Here is a 21,153-nt window from a genome sequence, read left to right on the forward strand (position 1 = left end):
TGAAGGGCTGGGGGTAAAGACAGTGGACCCCAAGGCTCTGGATGCATTTAAGACTTCCAGGAGCTACCCCGAGTACCTGTGCCCTGCCCCCCAAGGCTCTGGCCCCATTCTGTTTCCCTCTCACCTGGACCTGGCTCCTGGACCCTGACCTGACCCTAACAGCAAGGGATCTAGACAAAGCCCTAGGACTCAGGCCCAGCTACCCTCCCCACACACATACCCAGTGCTGGAGACTTTCAGGCCCCTGGGGGGCAGGAGGGAGGGGCGCACTTACCGAGCCTCTTGGGGGTGCGTGTGAAGGTGCCCTTGACCACCTTGCAGTGGGTATTGTCCCCGCCACACACGCCGCACTTGTCCTCCTGCTTGCTGGAGCCAATCACACCATCACAGCCCACTTTCTGTGGGGAGGGGGGGATGTGCACACACCTGAGACCCCTGCCCCCTCACAGAAACCCCAAAGGAAACTATGAGCCAGACTTCCTCACTCCCTTTGGCCTCCTGGCCAAATCCTGGCCAAAGTTCTTCTCTCAAAGGCTCTGCCTTCTCTGCCACCCACCACCCAGTCATCTCCACACTGATGCCACCCCTCAATACAAAGGAGGCTCCTTTATCCTTAGTTTTGTTTATTTTAAAATATTTTATTTATTTTAATGAGAAAGAGACAGAGCAGTATATACACACACACACACACACACACACACACACACACACACACACACACCCCAGAGCACTTCTCAGCTCTGGCTTATGTTGGTGCTGGGGATTGAACCTGGGACCTAACAGCCTCAGGTATGATAGTCTCTTTTGCAGAACCATCATACCATCTCCCTTTATTCTTTTTTCAATATTTATTTATTTATTTACTTTTGTTACCCTTGTTTTATTGTTGTAGTTATTATTGTTGTTATTGATGTAGTCACTGTTGGATAGGACAGAGAGAAATGGAGAGGGGAGGGGAAGACAGAGAGGGGGAGAAAAAGATAGACACCTGCAGACCTGCTTCACCGCCTGTGAAGTGACTCCCCTGCAGATGTGGAGCTGGGGGCTTGAACCAGGATCCTTATGCTGGTCCTTACATCTCCCTTTATTTGTTATTCAGCCACTTACTCTATCCTTGAGGGCAGATATCCCCTGCTTTTCAAACTTTCACACTCCTCTGTTTTCAGAAAAAGTCTCTGTAGATACCTGTTTTCACTAACTTGGAAGGAATATTGGGAGAATTTTTGCTTTTGTGACAATAGGTTAAAAGTGCAAAGGGCCTCCAGCATTGGTTTTGAAGCGGCCCTTCTAGAAGCAGCCGTACCCTGCCCCCACTCTTCTCCCTCGGAGCTGCTCCTATCACACAATTGCTGCTTTTACTATCCGTTAGTGCTACACGAGGCTGTCTTTTATTTTATTTAATTTTTACTTTTTCAAACAGAAAGAACAAAGCAGAGAGACAGAAAGAAGGAAAGAAACCACAGCATCAAAGCTTCCTTTAGTGCTGTGGCAGCCAGGCTCACGCCCAGAACCCGCACACAGTAAAGCAGCACGGTACCCAAGTGAGCCATTTGGTTGGCCCGGGGCTTGATGTCTTACTTGGGGTGATTTGGTAGATTTGGGGGACTTGGGAAGGCTAAAATTGTCTCCATGTAAATGAATGGTAATTGTTATTTGATTGCATTTCCCTACAGAAGGCTTTCTTGGGGGGGGGGGATGCTGCTGAGCTTTCTCTGAGTGGGGGGAGATCTTTTATGGGGTCGCAGAATCAGAACAGACTGTGTGGCCTGTCTTCCCTGCCACGTTCAAGCTGAACCAGCCTCCTTCTGGGCCCTGGATGCCATGTATTAGAGAAGATGCCTCATTGGCTGGTCTGACTGGAGCCATGGGGGGGGGGGGGCAAGTGGCCTCTGAGGCCCTGCACCAAGCACCCAGTTATTTTGGCCCCTGTTCTGGGGTGCCTGCAGCACTCCACCAGCTTCTCTACCAGGGGTGACCAGAGCAGCTCCCATGAGAAGCGACAGCCTCCAGGACACTTGCCCTCAGTTCCACCTACACATGCTCTAGAGGCTTCCTGATGTTTCTAGAAAGCTGATGGGGGGGGGGGGCAGGTGGTAATGCATCTGGTTGAGCACAAATGTTACAGTGCACAAGGACCCAGGTTCAAGCCCCCAGTTTCCACCTGTAGGGGGAAAGCTTCACAAGTGAAGCAGGACTGCAGGTGTCTTTGTCTCTTTCCCTCTCTGTCACCCCCTACCCTCTTAATTTCTGGCTGTCTCTATCCAATAAATACACAAAGATAATAAAAAGATTTTTTAAAAAGAAAGCTGATGTATGGAGGGGGTTGGGTGGTGACCTGATTAAATGCACATGGTACCATGTGCAAAGACCCAGGTTCAGGGATCCAGATTCAAATCCCCAGTCCCCACCTGCTAGGGGGGACTTCATGAGTGGTGAAGCAGTGATGCAGGTGTCTCTCTACCTTTATCCCCCTTTTTTTTTGCCTCCAGGGTTATCACTGGGGGTCAGTGACAGCACAATGGATCCACTGCTCCTGATGGCCATTTTTTCCATTTTATTTGATAGGACAGAGAGAAATTGAGCGAGGAGTGGGAGACAGGGAGAGAGAAAGAGAAACAGCTCCTGACTTGCTTTGCCATTTGTGAAGCATCCCTGCTGCAGGTGGGGAGCTGGGGGCTTGAACCTGGATCCTTGCAGGTGGGTCCTTGTAGTTAGTACTATGCATGCTTAACCGGGTGCATCACAGTCTGGCCCCCTTCATCTCCCTCTCTATCCTCCTCACCTCTAAACTTTTCTCTGTTCTTGTAAGTAAAACAAATTAAGTTTAAAAGTTAATCTTAACAAATAAAAAAGGGGGTAAGCTGGTGAGGGCAGGTCTGTGCTCATGTTACCCTCATAAGAGGAGGTCTTTCTTGCGCTGGTTGTTGTTTGTGAGCACTAGGGTTGAAGCCAAAGATGTAATAATAATGGAAACACAACCCCTTTCACAAAGGGCCAAGCAACAGGGACCCAGGGCGGTCACTGGATCAAGGACATGCTGTGCAGTGCCAAGCAGAGGGCAAGGAGGTGACAGAGCTTCACAGTGGCGTCACCTGTGGACGACGTGCACCCACATTGCTGTGGGAGCCCAGAACCCAGCCCCCCACCACAGACGTGATTTATAACCTCAGAACCATACCAGGTCCCCCACCCCCAGGCATCCTGACAGCGGGGACCCCTTGGCAGAGGAGGGGAACCAGCCTCCTTGGCCAACCTGCCCCACTCCAGGTGTTGTTTGAGACTGTTTAATCCTGACAAACGACGTTTTAAAAAAGTTTAACATAGACATGGATCCACCGAGCCATCCCAAGTATGGGTGAAAACAAACTGAGTGAGGAGGCTGTGAGCCACCCCCCCCCCACCCCCCCCCACCCCCGCCCAGGTGCATCCAGGGCCGCCCCCCAGCCCAGGTGCTCCACTGCTGCCATGCGGCCACTCTGGATTGGCCAATGCTTTGTGAACATTCCACCAATCAGAACTGCACTGATGGAAAGCCTCATTTGCATAGAGCCCTGGCCCTGCCCCTTTTTCCTACATATGTAAGGAAAATAAAAAAAAAAACATATTCCTTACTTATGTAAGGTCCTCTGTGGGCTGTTCTGTTCCACCTCTCAGGGCTCTGCCTTACAGCAGTTTTGAAGCCCTAAATAACACATAAGCTCTTAAAAAAGATTTGTGGGGGCTAAGCCCTGGAGTGCCCGGTTAAGTACATTTATCACCATGTGTTGGTATCCATGAACAAGGACCTGGTTCGAGGCCCTGCTCCCCAAGTGATGAAACAGGTCTGCAGGTGTCTCTCTGTCTCACTCCATGTCTATCTCCCTCTCTCATCTCTGTTTCACTCTGTCCTGCCAAATAAAAAAGAAAGAAATCACTGCTGGGAGCAGTGCATTTGTAGTGCTGGCACCAAGCCCTAGTGATAACCCTGGTAGCAATAAAAAATAATATTGTTTTTGTTATCTGCCACTGGAGTTTCAAGCATGTGTGACTCTACCACACCCAGTAGACTCTTTTTAACAGATAGAGATGAGAGGGGCAGAGAGACAGCACAGCTTCATCACTTGTGAAATTTCCTCCTTTGCATTGTACTCCCGTGTTTGACCTAGGTCAAGAATTTGCTGACTATTTTTTTTTTTTTTTACCACAGCACTGATCAGCTTTGGTTTATTGTGGTGCAGGGAATTGAGCCTGGGACTTCAGGGCCTCAGGCTTAAGAGCCTCTGTGCATAACCATTACACTACTTCCCTCTGCTAGGTCAAGAGTTTGAACCTGGGTCTCATGTATCGAAAAGTGTGAGCTCTACAGGATGAGCTATCTCTCAGTACTAATTTTTTGTTATTTTTTCTTTTCGTTTCTTTTTGACAGAACAGAGAAAAATTGCGGGGGGAGGGGTAGAGGGGGGAAAAGAGAGGCACCTGGGGCCAGGCAGTGGCACACCTGGTTAAGCACAAACATTATAGTGCCCAAGGACCCAGGTTCAAGCCCCTGGTCCCCACCTGCAGGGGGAAAGCTTCACAAGTGGTGAAGCAGTGCTGCAGGTGTCTCTCTGTCTCTCTCCCTTTCTATCTCCCCCTCCCCTCTCAATTTCTCTGTCTCTATCCAATAATAAATAAAGATTTTTTAAAAAGAGAAAAAGGGAGGGGAAGAGAGGCACCCTGCTTCATCACTTCGTGAAACTTCTGCCCTGCAGGTGGGGACCAGGGGCTGAATCCGGGTCTTTGCGCACAGTAATGTGTGTGCTCCACTGCCTGACCCCTTCATATTTTTATTTTTTAATGAGAGAGAGACCAGAGTGCTTCTCAGCTCTGGCTTACGACAGCAGCAGGATTGAACCCGGGAGCTCACCTCAAAGTCCCGTGTATTCTCTGATGAGCATGAGCCTAACACTGCAGCTAAGAAGCCCAGCCACGCCCTGTCCAGCAGCCCCAGGACCCACTCACCCTGCAGTCCCCGCGCACACACAGGCTGAAGGTGTCCTTGTAGGAGCAGCGTGTGCCATCGTGCACCAGGCGCTTCATGGATACCACCTCGCCGGTCTCCTTGGACTCGCAGTACAGGTGGCAGCGCTCCTTGGCTGCAAGGGAGGCAGAGGCGTCGGCCAGGAGCTCCCTGGTCCTCCTCACACTACCCTCTCCTGAGCAAAGCTGAGAAGTTCTCACAGGGAATCTTCTCCAACTACCCCTTCTCCACCCCCTTCTCCCAAGCCAGCCCTGGAGTTGGAAAAGAGTGGAACCCTTTCATGACCCCTACACTTCAGGTTTTTGGGGGGCATTTTTTGCTGGGGGAAGGGACCCCCAGCCTCCCAGGCCTTAGGGCATCTAGAAGAGAAGGAGCTGATCCTTTTCCCTTGGGGGTGGGGGGCAATCACCCTTCCAGCTCCCACCACTGACCGTGGACCCACAGTGGGGCCTTTGGCTCCAGGGCTGTGAGGCTTATCTATTCTTATTTATTTAGTGACCAGGGTCCTGCTCAGTTGTAGTCTTTTTTTTTTCTCTAGGGTTATTGCTGGGGCTTGGTGTCTGCACTCCAAATCCACTGCTCCTGGAAGATATTTTCCCTCTTTGTTGCCCTTGTCATTTATCGTTGTTGTTGTTGTTATTGCTGTTGTTGTTGGATAGAATAGAAAGAAATCGAGAGAGGAGGAGACGGGGGGGGGGGAGAGAAAGCTAGACACCTGCAGACCTGTTTCACCGCTTGTGAAGCAACCACCCTGCAGGTGGGGAGCCTGGGGCTCGAACTGGGATCCTTAAGCCAGTCCTTGTGCTTTGTGCCATGTGCGCTTAACCCACTGCACTGCCACCCGGCCCCCTCAGTTCTGTTTTATGGTGGTGTTGGGATTGAACCTGGGACCTCTGTTGTGTAAAGCACTGTGCTATTTCCCCAGCAGCTTCAGGGGTGTGGGATTTAGGATGTGCTTTCCCTAACTGGGCTGGACTCTGGTCTGTTCCCAGAAGCTCCCCTGGGGTGGGGTAGGGTGGTCAGCTAAGTCTCCACCCAAAGGCCCTTGTCAGTCAGCCTTCTCTGAGACCCCCAACAAGCTGATGGAGGCCCCGTGGTTTAGACTCGAGTCCCTGGCACCTTCTCTTCCCAGCACTTGTCCAAGATGTCACCGAACCCCAAGGTCAGTATCTGATGACTTTTGCTGGCAGATCACAACGTCCCTCCTAGAGGGGTAACCAGCCCCCTCCGGCACTGTGGTTTGGGGGCTTCTCTGGGCAGGAAGAGTGGAACTCCTAAGGGAATCCACATGGAGTGATGGTGTCATGGAAGCTTCCCACCTGGCCTCCCTCCCTGCCCAAAGCCTGCAAGAAACTCCACATTTAATGCCCCATTGCCAGGGTCCAGGGGACCCGGATGGAACATACATGCTGCTGGGTCCAAAGCCACCAGACTTCCCAGTCCCCTGAGCCAGTAAGTGTCTTTTTTTTTTTTAGTTCTTTTTTTAAAATTAATTTATTTATTTAAAAAAGGAGACATTAACAAAACCGTAGGATAGGAGGGGTACAACTCCACACAATCTCTATATCCCATCCCCTCCCCTGATAGCTATCCCATTCTTTATCCCTCCGGGAGTATGGACCAAAGGTCATAGTAAGTATCTTTTTATGCTGGTTTGAGTCACTGGTTCCCACAAGGAATTAATTCAGTGAGCCCAGCAGAGCCTTGCGTGCAATTCCAGTCTTGACCACAGGGCGGCGACCTCAGAACCTCCACCCCCCTGACTGGTCCCCTTCTACATCCCTGGCTCCTGGGGTGGGGGACACAGGTCTGCCAGCAGCCGCCCCCCCCCACACACACACACACACACGCCATTCCCGGCGGGCGGTCAATGGGGAGCCGGGTGTGGCCGGCAGCTCTGCCAGGCACAGCCGGCCCGGACCCGCCTGCTGGAGGAGGGGCTTACCATCCCGGTGCTCGTGGGGCAGCCAGTGGTGCTGCCCGTCACCGTGCTCAAAGTACAGGTCCCACTGGCGGCACTGCTCCTCGCGGAAGTCGGCCAGGGCGTCGGGGCAGTCCTGGGGGCTGCACAGCTGGAAGTCATAGGCCAAGCCTGGGCAGGTGCGGCCCCCGTTGGCCGGGCTGAAGGAGGAAGCAAATGCCAAGTTGCTCGGTGGGCAGTGCAGGTCCCTTGCTCCTCTTGTGGGACTGGGGTGAGGCTGGGGTGTCTGGGTTTCAGATTTGGACCCCCAGCCTCCCAGGCCTCAGGGCATCTGGTAGAGAAGGGCTAGGCCTTCCATGAACCACAGCAGTTGTGACCCTGTGCTTAGACCCCTCCTGCCCACCCCCACCCCAATCCCAGAACCCGAGGGCAGAAGCTGGGGACACACAGTGGGGATCCACAGCAATTCTGGAGCAGCTGCACCCCACTGCACAGTCTTCAGCCCCCCCTCATCTATTTAATTTGATAGGACAGAGAGTAATTCACAAGGGAAGGGGAGATAGGGAGGGAGAGATGGAGAGACACCTGCAGCTCTGCTTCATCATTGCTGAAGCTTCCCCCGTCCCTTGCAAATGGGGACTGAGGGCTTGAATGCAGCCCTGCACATGGGCTTCATCAATATGAGACACACAGGGGCAAATGTCCCCTGGTTCTGCTCTGCCCACAGCACTCGGAGTGACAGGTGATGGACCCGTGGGGTGGGCAGGATGCCCCTGGCAGAGGGCTGTGTGGGCTGGGTGCCTGCTGGCCTGCTCGCACCCAGGCCCCCCGGGGCTCACTCACTGTGGGTTGTCACACTGGCGGGTCCTGAACTTCACGCCGGTGCCGCAGGTGCGGGAGCAGGAGCCGAAGGGGCTCCAGGCGCCCCAGTTGCCATCCCGTTTGAGGATGTCAGGGGTCAGCCAGATGCAGTGGCCTTTGAAGCAGTGCTGAAAGACAGAGAGCCAGAGAATACCCACCTGGCCCACCACTCACCTGCAGATGCTCAGAGTGCCAGCAGGAGCCTGGAGAGATGCCGGCAGCCTCAGCTCCCCGACTAGGCCCTGGACTGCCACCAGTCTCAGTGGGGCTTGAACCCCAGCATCACCACCATCACCCCCGAATACACACATACAAAGCTGAAAGAAGGGTTGACAAGGGCTCAGGCAGCGGCACGCCTGGTTAAGTGTACACACTGCAATGCACATGGACCCAGGTTCAAAGACTTGGTCCCCACCTACAGGAGGAAAGCTTCACAAGTGGCGAAGTAAGTCTGTAGGTGTCTCTGTTTCTCTCCCTCTCCACCTCCCCCTTCCCTCTCAATTTCTCTCTGTCCCTATCCAATAATAAATAAATAAATTTTTAAATGAAGGGCTGAGAAGACAGCTCACTTAGATGCACACAACTTCAAGCTCAGCCTTCACCACTGAGAGGCCACCATGCTGTGATGTCTTTATAGCTGTTTATCTCTGTCTTGGTCTTTTTTTTTAATTAATTATCTGTATTTATTGGATAGAGACAGCCAGAAATCAAGAGGGAAGGGGGAGATAGAGAGGAAGAGAGACAGAGAGAACCTGCAGCACTGTCCCCCCCCCCACAAAGCTTTCCTCCTGCGGGTGGGGACCAGGGGGCTCAAACCCGGGTCCTTGCTCATTGTAACATGTGCACTCAACCAGATGTGTCAACACTCTATCTTTTTTTCTTTTTCTTCTCTTTTTGTTTAATTTTTAAAATTTTTTATTGTCATTCTCACTGGTACTTGGTGCCTGCAGGTGGAACCCACTGTTCCCAGCAGCCATACCCCCCCAACACACACACTTTTTAAAATTTTATTTGCTAGGACAGAGAGAAATCGAGAGGAGGAGAGAGAGAAGGAGAAAGAAAGACACTTGTGGACCTGGTATTTGTGTGTGTGTGTGTGTGTGTGTGTGTGTGTGTGTGTGTGTGTGTGTAGCTTCCAACCCTTGCAGGTAGGGAGTAGGGGCTCAAACCCTGGTCATTAGGCATGGTAATGTATGCACTCAACCAGATGTGCCACCACCTGGTCCCCATCTCAGTCTATGTGAAAAAACTAGCTTGGAGCAATGAAGCACCAATGGCAATAAGAACAAAAAAATAATTAAAAGAAGAGACACTCAGGGGCCGGGCGGTAGCGCAGGTGGCGCAAAGCACAAGGACCAGCATAAAGATCCTGGTTCGAGACCCCAGCTCCCCACCTGCAGGGGAGTCGCTTCACAAGTGGTAAAGCAGGTCTGCAGGTGTCTATCTTTCTCTCCCCCCTCTGTCTTCCCCTCCTCTCTCCATTTCTCTCTGTCCTCTCCAACAACAACACCAGCAATAACAACAACGATAAGCAAGGGCAACAAAAGGAAAATAATGGCCTCCAGAAGCAGTGGATTTGTAATGCAGGCACCGAGCCCCAGTGATAACACTGGATGCAAAAAAAAAAAAAAATCCATGACAAGAAATGGGACAAGAAAACTGAGGCCCACACCAAGCATATAAGCAGGTGGTGGAACAGCCACTGAAGAGGCCCAGGTGATGGACTCAACAGACAGAGTGCAAAACAGCTGTTAGGAGCCTGCTCTGACCCCACAGGAAAATAAGCCCTGTAGCAGAGTCTAAGGACAGTGTTTTGTCAACTACAGGCCATCTGTAAACAGATGGGAATTATTATCGTTATTTCTTTTTAAATTTTTTGAATTATCTTTATTTATTTATTGGTTTGAGACAGCCAGAATTCAAGAAGGACAAGGGAGATAGAAAAGGAGAGAGACAGAGAGACCCTGCAGCCCCGCTTCACCACTCGCAAAGCTTTCCCCTTGCAGGTGGAGACCGGGGGCTTGAACCCTGGTCCTTGCTCATTGGAACATGTGTGCTCAACCAGTCGCACCACCACCCAGCCCAAAGATGGGCATTATTAAAGGGAAAAAAATCCAGAAATTCTAGAGTTGAAAAATGCAAAAATCAAGATGATCGATTGACTTGTAGCTCTGCCTGAACCCATGGACTTGAACTGTGGGCAGCAGGTGCCCAGCCCATGCTGACAGCTCTGTGGATCAGCCCCGCCCCCCAGTCTCTGCCACCACATTCTTATCCTCAGGGGGACAGTTCTCCATTTCTGATGGTGTCCAAATTGCCCAGCCCATCTCCAAGCAGCTTAAAGGCTTCCCTGGTGTGTATCAGCTTCTCTCTGGCTCGTCGCAGAGGTCTACCTGCTACTTCTGTCTAACCCTTCTTCACTGCTGGGTGACCCAGACCCCAGAATATGCAGGGGGCTGCCAGACGCGGAGACTGCTCTTCCTAGAAGGGCATTCCCAAAAGGGGGGTCCCCTGCCCCATCTGTGGGTTCCTCTGCATAACATACCCTCTGCCCCTGGCACACTCACCTTGCCGGATGCACACATGGTCCCATCCAGGGGGGGGCCCTTCTTGGTCTTGCAAAAGTAGGGGTTGTCAGGGTGGCTGCACCACAGCTGCTTGCAGGGGTCAAAGGTCCGGAACTGTAAGAGGACGCCCCAAGTTGGACAGGCTGACTCCTGTTGCAGGACCCTTCCCTGTCACCCAGGGCTATCGTCTTGTCCCCTAGGGTACCCCAAGATAATTGAGAGGCCAGGCCTGGCAGGTAGCTGGACGCTGCTGTGCTTGGAGGAGCTAAGTCTGCAAAGCCCTATGGACTCCACTTCCTGATTCTTGCTCCAAACCTTGCCCTATGCCCCCATGGGCTGCAGCCTTGGAGCTATCTGCTGGCCACCTCTTCCCTGACCTGGGGACCCTTCTGTCAGCACTGGATGGAGAATCCAGTTGAGACCCACATGTGACCGGGCCACTTCTCCCAGCCTCCTTGGAGCTCCCCATGGCATGAGAAGAATCCAGCCCGCTGCGGCCCAGTAGGTCTGTGCAGTGGACAGAGTGTTGGACTCTCAAGCATGAGGTCCTGAGTTTGATTCCTGGCATCACATGTGATATCTCTCTATATTCTCACTTCTTTCTTGTAAATAAATCACACTTTTGTTTTCTTTCTTCTTTTTTTCTTTCTTGGGGTAGAGACAGAGAGAAATTGAGGGGGGACAGGGAGATAGAAGGAGAGGATGAGAGACACCAGTAGCCCTGCTTCAGTGTTTGTGAAGCTTCCCTCCATGCAGCTGAGGACTGGGGGCTTGTACCTAGGTCCTTGTGCATAGTAATATATATGCTCAACCAGGTGTGCCCACCCCACCCCCACTTAAGGTGAGAGCATGGCCTCAGAGCCTCAGGACCCCATGGCCTCTCTGGGCTCTCATTCCCTCTCCCTCCAGTGGGATGGGAATCCTTGACTGCCTTCCTTGCCAGCCACCTCACGGGGCAGGGGGACTGGGGTGGAGGCTAGAGCAGTTGGTATGGTCAGTTCTGAAAAGTAGGGTTCCCTCCGTGCCTACACTGGCTCCCAAAATCTGGGGACAGTGGCTCCTCTGCATGCTATGCTCCCTCTTGCTCAATCCCGTCATCCAGTCTTCTGGAAAGTTCCCTCCAGCTCATTGCTTCCCGCAGGAAGCCCTCCTAACCCCCACAGATGACACAAGGGCCCCCCACGCTGATCCCCAGGTCACCTGGCCAGGTGTGGGGTGCTGCTCCACCCGCCCCCACTCACCGCCGTGCACATCATGTAACCCAAGCCGAAGTCGAAGCGACACTGCTCATTCATGGAGTAGTGCAGCCCAGGGAGCTGGGGCAGCGCCGGCCAGTCATGGGCAAAGGGGTCGTCCCGCAGGCAGTCGTAGGAGCTGGGGGGCGAGGGGGAGGGGACAGTGGCCATCAGACAGAGGACGCCCCACCCCATACCCAGCCTCAGCAAGGCTGCCTCCCAGATATCTTCTTCCCATAAAAAGCCTGGCCCTCTCCCGGGCTGGGCTCCCCTACTGCAGGCCCCACCACTCTGAGGGCAGGGCAGTACTCACTGCAGGTAGCGGCTCAGCTCCTGCTGGCTGCAGCGAGACCAGTGGAAGCGGTGGAAGGCGGCCTGCACCAGTGGCGCCATGATGCTGCCCAGCCGCACCTCGTCCCCGCAGCGGTTACCCTGCCCATCGTGCTCCATGCCCAGCCTGTGGGGAGCCAAGGCTGCCACTGAGGCCACACTGGTGGAGGGGCAGCTTGGCCTCCCCCAGCCATGTGGCACCTACTCCCCATCAGGATCCTTCAACATGTGGGCTCCCTGGGGTGACAGTGTTCTCCACAGGGGGCCCGTGCCCACGTGGGGAAGGTGAAGGCTTCTGCAGCCCAGACTCCAGGACATTCTGCATACACTCCCCAAAGTTCAGGTTATCTCAGGGCTCTAGTCCAGCCCCCAGGTCCCCATGGGCTGTGAGGGGCCACACCCAGATGGAGAATTGGCTGCCCCCCCCCCCCATCTCTACTGCTGAGCAAGGCTCCCTCAGAGTCCTGGTTACTTGGCTCCTGCCTTACTGCGGGTGCTTGGTGCTTCCTCTGCCATGTGCTCTCTCGGCAACAGCAGGGGTCAGGACAACACGCCCAAGGGCTTCTCACGTGGGTGTGAATCTTTTGGGGCACGGCCCTCTCAGAACCCCCTGCCCCCCCCCCGGGTGACACAGATGGGGAGGCCACTCACACGTGGCCAGTCTCGTGGGCCACCACGAAGGCCGAGGAGAAACCGTCCTCGTGGTTCAGGGTGCAGCTGCGGACAGGGTGGCACATCCCAGTGACGGGAGCGTAGCCTGGGGGAGAGAGGGTGCTCCAGCTCCTGCCCAGGGCCAGGCCTGATGGGACCCCAGCACCCCCTAGGGCCCCCTCTCTGCTCCAGAGCAGATAAACAGTCACCACTCCAGGGCCCAGCTTCCACTTCTGCCAAGGGGCTCTCCTTCATTCCCTGGGCAGAGTGTGGCATGCACACCTCCTCTCTCTGCTGTGGGCACTCTGGTCTCTCCTCTGCCTGTCACAACATCCCCAAGTCTACCCCCTTGGAAGGTCCTCCCTGGACTTCCACCCCCATGGAAGACTTTTCTCTGAATCTTGGGAGGTCCTAGATAGAAGGGTGGGAGGGAGAGAGAGGAGTCCCTAGAGCAGAGTTAAGTGATAAGGGTTGGCCTGGTCTTCAGCCTGGGAACCTCACACTCTGGTCCAGATTTTGTGCCCCATTCCTGACCAAGTGTTTCCTTTCTCCAAAAGGGCGCCAGATAAGCCAGATAGAAGGTGGGGAGGGGTTTGGGTGGATGCAGCAGGACAGATATTCCCCTCCAAAAAAGATACTCATGGACCCCCCCCTTCCCTAAACCAAGCAGCTTTGGAAGAGCCACTGAATTCACAGGAACAGGGTGAAGTGTGCTTCATGAACAGGACTGAGATGTGGAGGCCCAGGAGCCTCTGGGAGATGAAGACTGTCAGGGAAGAGGACCAGGAAGAGTAGGGAGGGCCCAGGTGGAGAAGGGCTGGGTGGCCTGCAGGGAGCTGGTCCAACCCCTCCTTCTTCCTGGGCTGAGCCTAGACAGTGGGAGTCTTCCCCAGGGATGCCTTAGAGAACAGCATTCCCATTGATAAATGATATTTTTTAAAAAATTAAATGTGGGTGGGGCCAGGTGATGGAGCACCTGGTTAAGCACTCACACCACAATGAGCAAGGACCAGGTTCAAGGCCCCATCCCCACCTGCAGGAGGAATGCTTCAGGAGTGGTGAAGCAGTGCTGCAGATGTCTGTCTCTCTCCCTCTCTATATCCCCCTTCCTTTCGATTTCTGGCTGGCTTTATCAAGTAAAGATAGTAAGGAAAGATTACATGTGGACGGAAAGCCATCCTGAATCTGGGAGAAACTAAGCAGAGGCAGGAGGCAGAAGGGACAAAAGCCAGTCACATCCTAGTGGGCCAGGCTTTTAATGACAGATGCATCCACTGCAGAGATGAAGCCCCACCCACCACACAAGCAAAGATCTCCCAGGATTGGTCGATCATGCCTTGATGAGCTTCCCACCCATCAGAACTGCAGGGACTGCAAGCCCTATCTACATAAAGATTACTGCTTGGACTTTCTACCAATCAGAATTGTACTGACAGAAGGCCTCATTTGCATAAAGGTCACTGCTTGAACTTTCCACCAATCAGAACTGTACTGACTGAAAGCCTCATTTGTGTAAAGATCACGAATAGGTGAAGTTTCCACCAATCAGAACTGCAGTTCTGTTTGCATAAACAAACATAACCTTTCCCAGTCCCTCTACCCTCTGAGGATTTGAAAGAGGACATTTTTCTTGATATTCTTGGCTCTTATTTCATGGTGTTATTGCTCCCTCTGGAAGTAATACTAGACAGATATTGTACCTCCTGGACTGAGTCTCTGTCCCTCCTGCTGTCTCTCATCCTTTAAGCTTCTGGGGCGTCCTTGATTTTTTATACCAGGCTTTGAACTTCCCATTTCAGTTGAATGTCATAAAAACTCTGCCGTGTGAGGATTCTTTATAGCAACCTGTCTGGGTTTCTGAATAGATTTGTCTCAAATGTCCTGAGAATATTACTTTTTAAAAAGTTCTTTTCTGTTCTCTAGGTGATCTCTGCAGTCAGCTGTCCATCCTGGGATGTGTGCAGATGTGGGGCAGCCCAACACTGCCCATCCACACTTTCAGATGAAGGATGAGGTGAGTCACTCTATGACTCAGGTGGGTTTCCTGTCCACCATCAGATTCTCATCTGGACAAACCAGCTGCCGCAAAACTCTGGGTGCACAGCTGTAGACTTTGAGGAAGGTCTCCCCACACACACACAAAAAAGTAGCCCCCTCCTAATGCAGAGGGGTGAGCACGGCTCCAAGCCTCACTCTGGGCTCAGTGGGACTGAGTCATCTTCTCTGGTGCCCCTTGTGGTGCTGGTCATGGACAAAGGGAACAACCCCAGGGCCAGAGATGATTCAGGGAGATAGCACTCTTCCATGGGGAGGTGGTTCAGCAGCAGAGCACGGGAGGGGGGACTTTGCACATGACCCCCATTACTTCCCCGGCACCATTTATGCCACAGTGGTGCCCTGATTCTCTTATAAATAAATCTTTTTAAATATTTATTTATCCCCTTTTGCTGCCCTTGTAGTTTTATTGTTGTAGTTATTATTGATGTTGTTGTTGTTGGATAGGACAGAGAGAAATGGAGCGAGGCGGGGAAGACAGAGAGGGGGAGAGAAAGATAGACACCTGTAGACCTGCTTTCACCGCTTGTGAAATGACTCCCCTGCAGTTGGGGAGCCGGAGGCTCGAACCGGGATCCTTAGGGTCCTTGCGCTTTGTGCCATGTGAGCTTAACCCACTGCACTACCACCCGACTCCCTAAATAAATAAATCTTACATAACGAAATTGTATGCACATGTCAATGATTACACTGTAAACTATTAAAGCCCTCAGTAAATTTAAAAAGAAAGAAAGAAATCTTAACAGGGAGCTGGGTGGTGGTGCACCTGGTAGACTGTACAGGTACCATGTGCAATGACCCAGATTCAAGTTCCCCGTCCCCATCTGCAGGAGACAGGGAAGCTTCACAAGCGGTAAAGTAGGGTCGCAGGTGTGTCTCTTTCTCCTTGCCTATCTCTTCCCTCCCTCTTGATTTTTCTGTCTCCAGCCACTACATAACAAAAAAATATATATTTAAGATTGAAAAAAATAATCTTGACAAACAAAAAAAGGAACCAATTTTGGTTCTGATCAAGGTTATCTGAGCCATCCGTGTCCCTAGTTGTACAGATGTGAGGAGCGGAGTGAGGGAAGCGGAAGACGGCATGGAGCAGACACTAAGGGATTCACAGAACAAGCAGTGGGAGGCAGCAGGAAATACAGATGGTCCCCAGCTTGGAGTGTCTTGGCTTTCCCGTAGTGTGAAAGCGACGGGCATTCAGAACTTGCTTCACATTCAGAATGCAGGTGTCCTGTTGTTCTCTCCCTCACAGTGTGTAATGAATCGCGTGAAACAGTGCACACTATTGTTCCGTGCAGGCTCACCAGGATTTGTGAAGTACCCAGCTTGTCATCTTCAGAAGAGCCTGATTTCTTTCTTCCTGACCCCTATCCCTTTCCCTTGTTCCACGGGCAGGTGCCTCCACTACCGTGCTAAAAGGACTTTTTTTTGGGGGGGAAGGGTGGCTGCTTATTTGTTTATTTTATTGGGGAATTAATGGATTACAGTGCAGTTGTTGGCACATGAGTACCATCTCCCGTCCCCCTGTAATATGTCTGCTGGATACTCAACGTAGATCCTATTCTCCCATCATGCACCATGACCCCGAAGCCCCACAGTTTTTTCTCATTTGGAGAGAGAGAGAGAGAGAGAGAGAGAGAGAGGGAGAGAGAGGAGGGAAACCAGAGAGGGAGAGACACCAGCAATGCTGTTTGACCACTCTTGAAGCTGCAGGTGGGGACCGTGGGCTTGAAGCAGGGTCCCTGTGCACTGTAGCATGCTTCTACCCAGTGTGTCATCACCCAGTCCCTTCGCACAGTGCGTAGTGCTGTCTCCTGTGGACTCTCCGGATCTGTGATGTGCACACTGTCATCTTCAGAAGAGTTGAACTTCTGTCTTCCTTTTCTCCCATCATGCACCACAACCCCAAAGCCCTATTACTTCTCCTTACTCCACTGGCAGGGGCCTCTACTACAATGTTGAAAGGACTTTGGGGGGGGGGGCAGTGGCTTTTTTTTTTCACTTTGTTAGAGGGTTTTGTTGGCATGTGGATGCAGTTTCTCATATCACCATGAAAGGTGTCTTCAAAACACTCTCATCCCCCCCCACCTAGGTCCTTTTCCACCACTGTGCAACAGTACCTCAAACCTGACCCCCCCTCCCATTTCTTTCCCCCTTCTTCGCCAGAGTCCTTTGCTTTTGTGAAATCCACCATACCCATTTGTAATAGCACAAACATGGAAGCAACCCAGGTGCCCAAGGACAGATGAGTGTCTGAGAAAGCTGTTCTATCTATACACAATGGAATACTATGCAGCCATCAAAAGGTGTGCTCACGACCCAGCATTTGCCTGGTCCCTCACCCAGCCAGGTGGCCATGACCCCTCTCTGCCCTGACTCCCTTTCCAGTAGGATCCGTGGCTATGGCTCCCTGATCCCCCTGCACAGGGCGGGCTCACCTTGCATGCCCGAAGGCCCAAAGTCCTGGCGTGTGAGGAAGATGGCGTGGTCATGGTACTCATCGTGGTCAGTGTCCGGCTTCTGCTGGAGGTAGGCCCAGCGGCAGACATTCTCCAGGCTCTGGGAGGGGTTCCCGATCTCAATGAGGCTCATGGACTGGGAGAGGAGGAAAAAGAGAGAAGAGGCTGTTTCTGCTGGGGACCATCTGCCAGGGACCAGGAACTGGTCAGCACCTGCCTCCTGCCCAATCATGGGTGTTGTTATTTCTTTTCTTATTTTTATTTTATTTTACTGGGAGATTGATGGTTTACAGTGCATTTGTTGACACACAGACACAATCTCTCATCTCCCACGAAACGTGTCTACAGAACACCCTCACCCCCACTTAGGTCCTTTTCTGCCACCATCTTGGACTGGACCCCAAGGTCCACCTCCCCCACCCCTCTCTGGCTTGCCCTCTGTCCGCAGAGTTCTCTGCTTTAGTGCAATTTGCTACACAGCCAGTCCAAATTTTACTTTGTGTTCTCTCTGTTTCTTAAAAAAAAATAACCATTTTTAATCTTTATTTATTTATTGGATAGAGACAGCCAGACATTGAAAGGGAAGATGGCGATAGAGAGGGGGAGAGACAGAGAGACACCTGCAGCCCTGCTTCACCACTCACAAAGCTTTCCCCCTGCAGGTGGGGACCAGGAGTTCAAACCCGGGTCCTTATGCTTTGTAACATATGAGCTCAACCAGGTGCGCGCTACCATCCGGCCCTGTTTCTTAGTTCTGCCTATGAGTAAGATCAGCTGGTAGCAACCTTCTCGTGTTTGCTTAACATGATTCTTCAAGCTCCATCCAAGTTGCCCAGGGGCAGATGAATGGCTAAGAAAGTTGCAGTACAGGAGGTGGGGGAAATAACTTGACGGTTGTGCTAAGAGATTCTCATGCCTGAGGCTCTGAAGCCTCAGGGTTCAATTCTCAGCACTACCTTAAGCTGGAGCTGAGTAGTGCTCCAGAGTAAAAAGTTGCTTGGCTGATGAGCACGAGGAAGCCACCTCCATCTTCAGGGTACAGGGGAGGGAAGCCAGGGCCTCCCACATGAGCACCCCACAGATCGACCTTCCATGTCTCACTCTGCATTCTTTTTCCACGGAGAGAGGAGAGACAGCACAGCGCTGCACCACACCCATGAAGCTCCACCAGTGTCATCCATTATGTTCCCGTCTGGTTCAGGGACTTGAATTGGGGATTCTCACACATAGAACGCACAAGATCTAGTGGGTGAGCTACACCCCGACCCCAGCTCCAGGATTCCCAGATGCACACCTGCCTGAGCTTCCACCCAAGTCACAGTGGGGCATAAAAGTCTGGTTCTGAGGCCATAAGAGGTCGTTGGTGGGAGCTGGGTGAGTGGCACCCCCCGCAGGCCAGTTTTATTATTGTATTATTATTATTAATTATTGCAGGCCAGTTTTTTTTTTTTTTTTTCCCATTCAACAATACAACCCCCACTATTTCATTCATCATTTTTCATGGACCTGTATTCTCCCCACCCACCCACCCACCCACCCCAGAGTCTTTTACTTTGGTGTAATACTCCAATTCCATTTCAGGTTCGACTTGTGTTTTCTTTTCTAATCTTGTTTTTCAACTTCGGCCTGAGAGTGAGATCATCCCATATTCATACTTCTGTTTCTGACTTATTTCACTCAACATGATTTTTTCAAGGTCCATCCAAGATTGGCTGAAAACGGTGAAGTCACCATTTTTTACAGCTGAGTAGTATTCCATTGTGTATATATACCACAACTTGCTCAGCCACTCATCTGTTGTTGGACACCTGGGTTGCTTCCAGGTTTTGACTATTACAAATTGTGCTGCCAAGAACATATGTGTACACAGATTTTTTTTGGATAGATATGTTGTGTTCCTTAGGATATATCCCCAGGAGAGGAATTGCAGGATCATAGGGTAGTCTATCATGTCAGATATGAGAATAGCTGTTCCTGCCCTTTTTTGTGGGCCATTGGCTTGAATGATAGTTTTCCATCCTTTCACTTTAAGTCTGTGTTTGTCTTGTTACGTTAGGTGAGTTTCCTGTAGACAACATATTGTTGGGTTGTGTTTTCTGATCCATCTTCCTACTCTGTGTCTTTTAATAGGTGAATTCAGGCCATTCACATTTATTGATATCAAAGATTGAAGATATTTTAACGCCATTCTTGTAGAGTTTTAGAGTGTTTTGATATGTGTTCTATTTGTGGTGGTCTGGTTGTTTATAGGAAACCTTTCAGAACTTCTTTCAAGGCAGGCTTGGTGATGGTTGCTTCCTTCAACTGTTGCTTGTCTGAGAAGGTTTTGATGCTTCCATCTAGTCTGAATGACAATCTAGCAGGATATAGTATTCTTGGCTGAAAGCCTTTCTCATTGAGCACTCGATAGATATCTTGCCATTCTCTTCTGGCCTGTAGTGTTTGTATGGAGAAGTCTGCTGCTAATCTTATGGGTTTTCCTTTGTAGGTGACTCTTTGTTTTTCTCTTGCAGCCTTGAGGATCCTTTCTTTATCCTTATTCCTTTCCAATCTAAGTATGACATGTCTTGGTGTCTTTAGGTCTGGGTTAATTCTGTTTGGGACCCTCTGGGCTTCTTGAATCTTTATGTCTTTGGTGTTGTCTAGACTAGAGAAATTTTCAGCTATTATGGCCTGGAGAATGCTTTCTTCCTCCCCTTCTCTTTCTTCCTCTGGTAAGCCAATAATGCGTATATTGTTTCTTTTGAAGTCATCCCATAGGACTCTGTTGTTGTTTTCAGCATCTCTTAATCTCTTTTTGAGATCTCTTACTTCTTCTTTAGTTGTCTCTAATTCATCCTCAATCTTGCTAATTCTGTCTTCAGCCTCATTGATTCTATTCTCTCTGCCCTCTACTGCTTTCTGGAGTTCATCTATTTTGTTGCCCTGCTCTGATACTGTTTTAGCTTGTTCAGCTAGTTGCCTTCTTAGCTCAGCAATTTCAGCTTTCAGCTCTCTAATAACCATGAGATTATTAGAATTTTCTTCCATATTCTCATTTGTTGTTCCTGCAGTTCTGATTACAATTTTTTCAAATTCTTTACTCACTCCTGTTATTATTTCCTTAGCTAATGTTTGGATGTTGAACTCGTTGTTTTGTGCTTCGCCCTCTGGAGGACTTTTAGCTGGACTCTTGTCCTGGTTCGAGTCTCCATTATTTTTTCTTGTTGTTTTAACCATTTTATATAAGTTAACAGTTTTTTCAATCCCTGAGTTGGAGTTCAGTGGTGTAAAAGCCTTTTTTTTTTTTTTCCCCTGTAGGCTATGGTAGCCTGAGGGCTTTTAAACTATCAATAGGCTTCTTGGCTTAATCAATGACTCCTGACCAAGAGATAAAGCAGGGTGTGGCAGAGATAATCCAGTGGTTATGCAAAGAGACTTTCACAGCCCTTCAGCTATGCCACCGAGGTATAGGTCTTCTCCTGAGTTTCCCGGTTAGATCTCTGTGCCCTGGTGTCCCTCCCTGTTGCTGCTCCAGATTCTGAGGGTAGTAGCAATGGAGACTCAGAGTTGTACTTGGTGAGTCTCTGGGGAGTCCTTTCCTCCCTTCAGCTGTCCCCTTGTTGGTGGAGCAGACTGGAGGTGGTGTCTCCACTGACAGACTGTCGAACTGTTAGCAGTCACTTAATCTCTCCTTAGGCCCCTCTCTCCTCTCTGTCACCAGCCACGCGTGTTTGTACTCACGGGTGATTTACTGGGTTTCTGTGGTCATTCTAGTCCTGTCTTGTTTCGGTCCGGGTGGTCTCCTTTGGTATTCCTAGTTGATCCGGGAGACTGTATTATTATTTTTTAATTTCCCCTTTGCAGGCCAGTTTTACCATCTGACTTTTCACAGAGAAAGTAGGTCATAAGAGCGAAACAAAAGACACCCTCAGAAGGCAGGTCTCCAAGCTCTGGGAGGAAGTGGGTGGCCCACACCCTCCCTCCTGGGTGCCCTCCTCCCAGAGGAGACCCGGGAGGGGGTCAGCTGGGCTCCAGAGCCTCTCAGCAGCTGGGGCAATGTTTCTGCTGCTCCAGAGTAATTATTGACGTATCA

At 51.1% G+C, this 21,153-nt stretch overlaps 1 protein-coding gene across 2 annotated transcripts in view; it reads right to left on the reverse strand.

The window, feature by feature from the left end:
* Nucleotides 1–21,153, reverse strand: part of ADAMTS2 (ADAM metallopeptidase with thrombospondin type 1 motif 2) — a 150,957-nt gene that overhangs the window by 23,392 nt on the left and 106,412 nt on the right. For both annotated transcript variants that reach the window (XM_060197312.1, XM_060197311.1), the window contains 9 exons: nt 17,058–17,214; nt 12,565–12,670; nt 11,897–12,040; nt 11,590–11,722; nt 10,349–10,462; nt 7,764–7,909; nt 6,945–7,120; nt 4,981–5,114; nt 275–398 (listed from right to left, as the gene is read on the reverse strand). In XM_060197312.1, the coding sequence (XP_060053295.1) occupies nt 275–398; nt 4,981–5,114; nt 6,945–7,120; nt 7,764–7,909; nt 10,349–10,462; nt 11,590–11,722; nt 11,897–12,040; nt 12,565–12,670; nt 17,058–17,214 (1,234 nt within the window). The remainder of the gene's footprint in view (nt 1–274; nt 399–4,980; nt 5,115–6,944; nt 7,121–7,763; nt 7,910–10,348; nt 10,463–11,589; nt 11,723–11,896; nt 12,041–12,564; nt 12,671–17,057; nt 17,215–21,153) is intronic.

This window comes from Erinaceus europaeus, chromosome 9, assembly GCF_950295315.1.
Source record: "Erinaceus europaeus chromosome 9, mEriEur2.1, whole genome shotgun sequence".
Taxonomy (NCBI): domain Eukaryota; kingdom Metazoa; phylum Chordata; class Mammalia; order Eulipotyphla; family Erinaceidae; genus Erinaceus; species Erinaceus europaeus.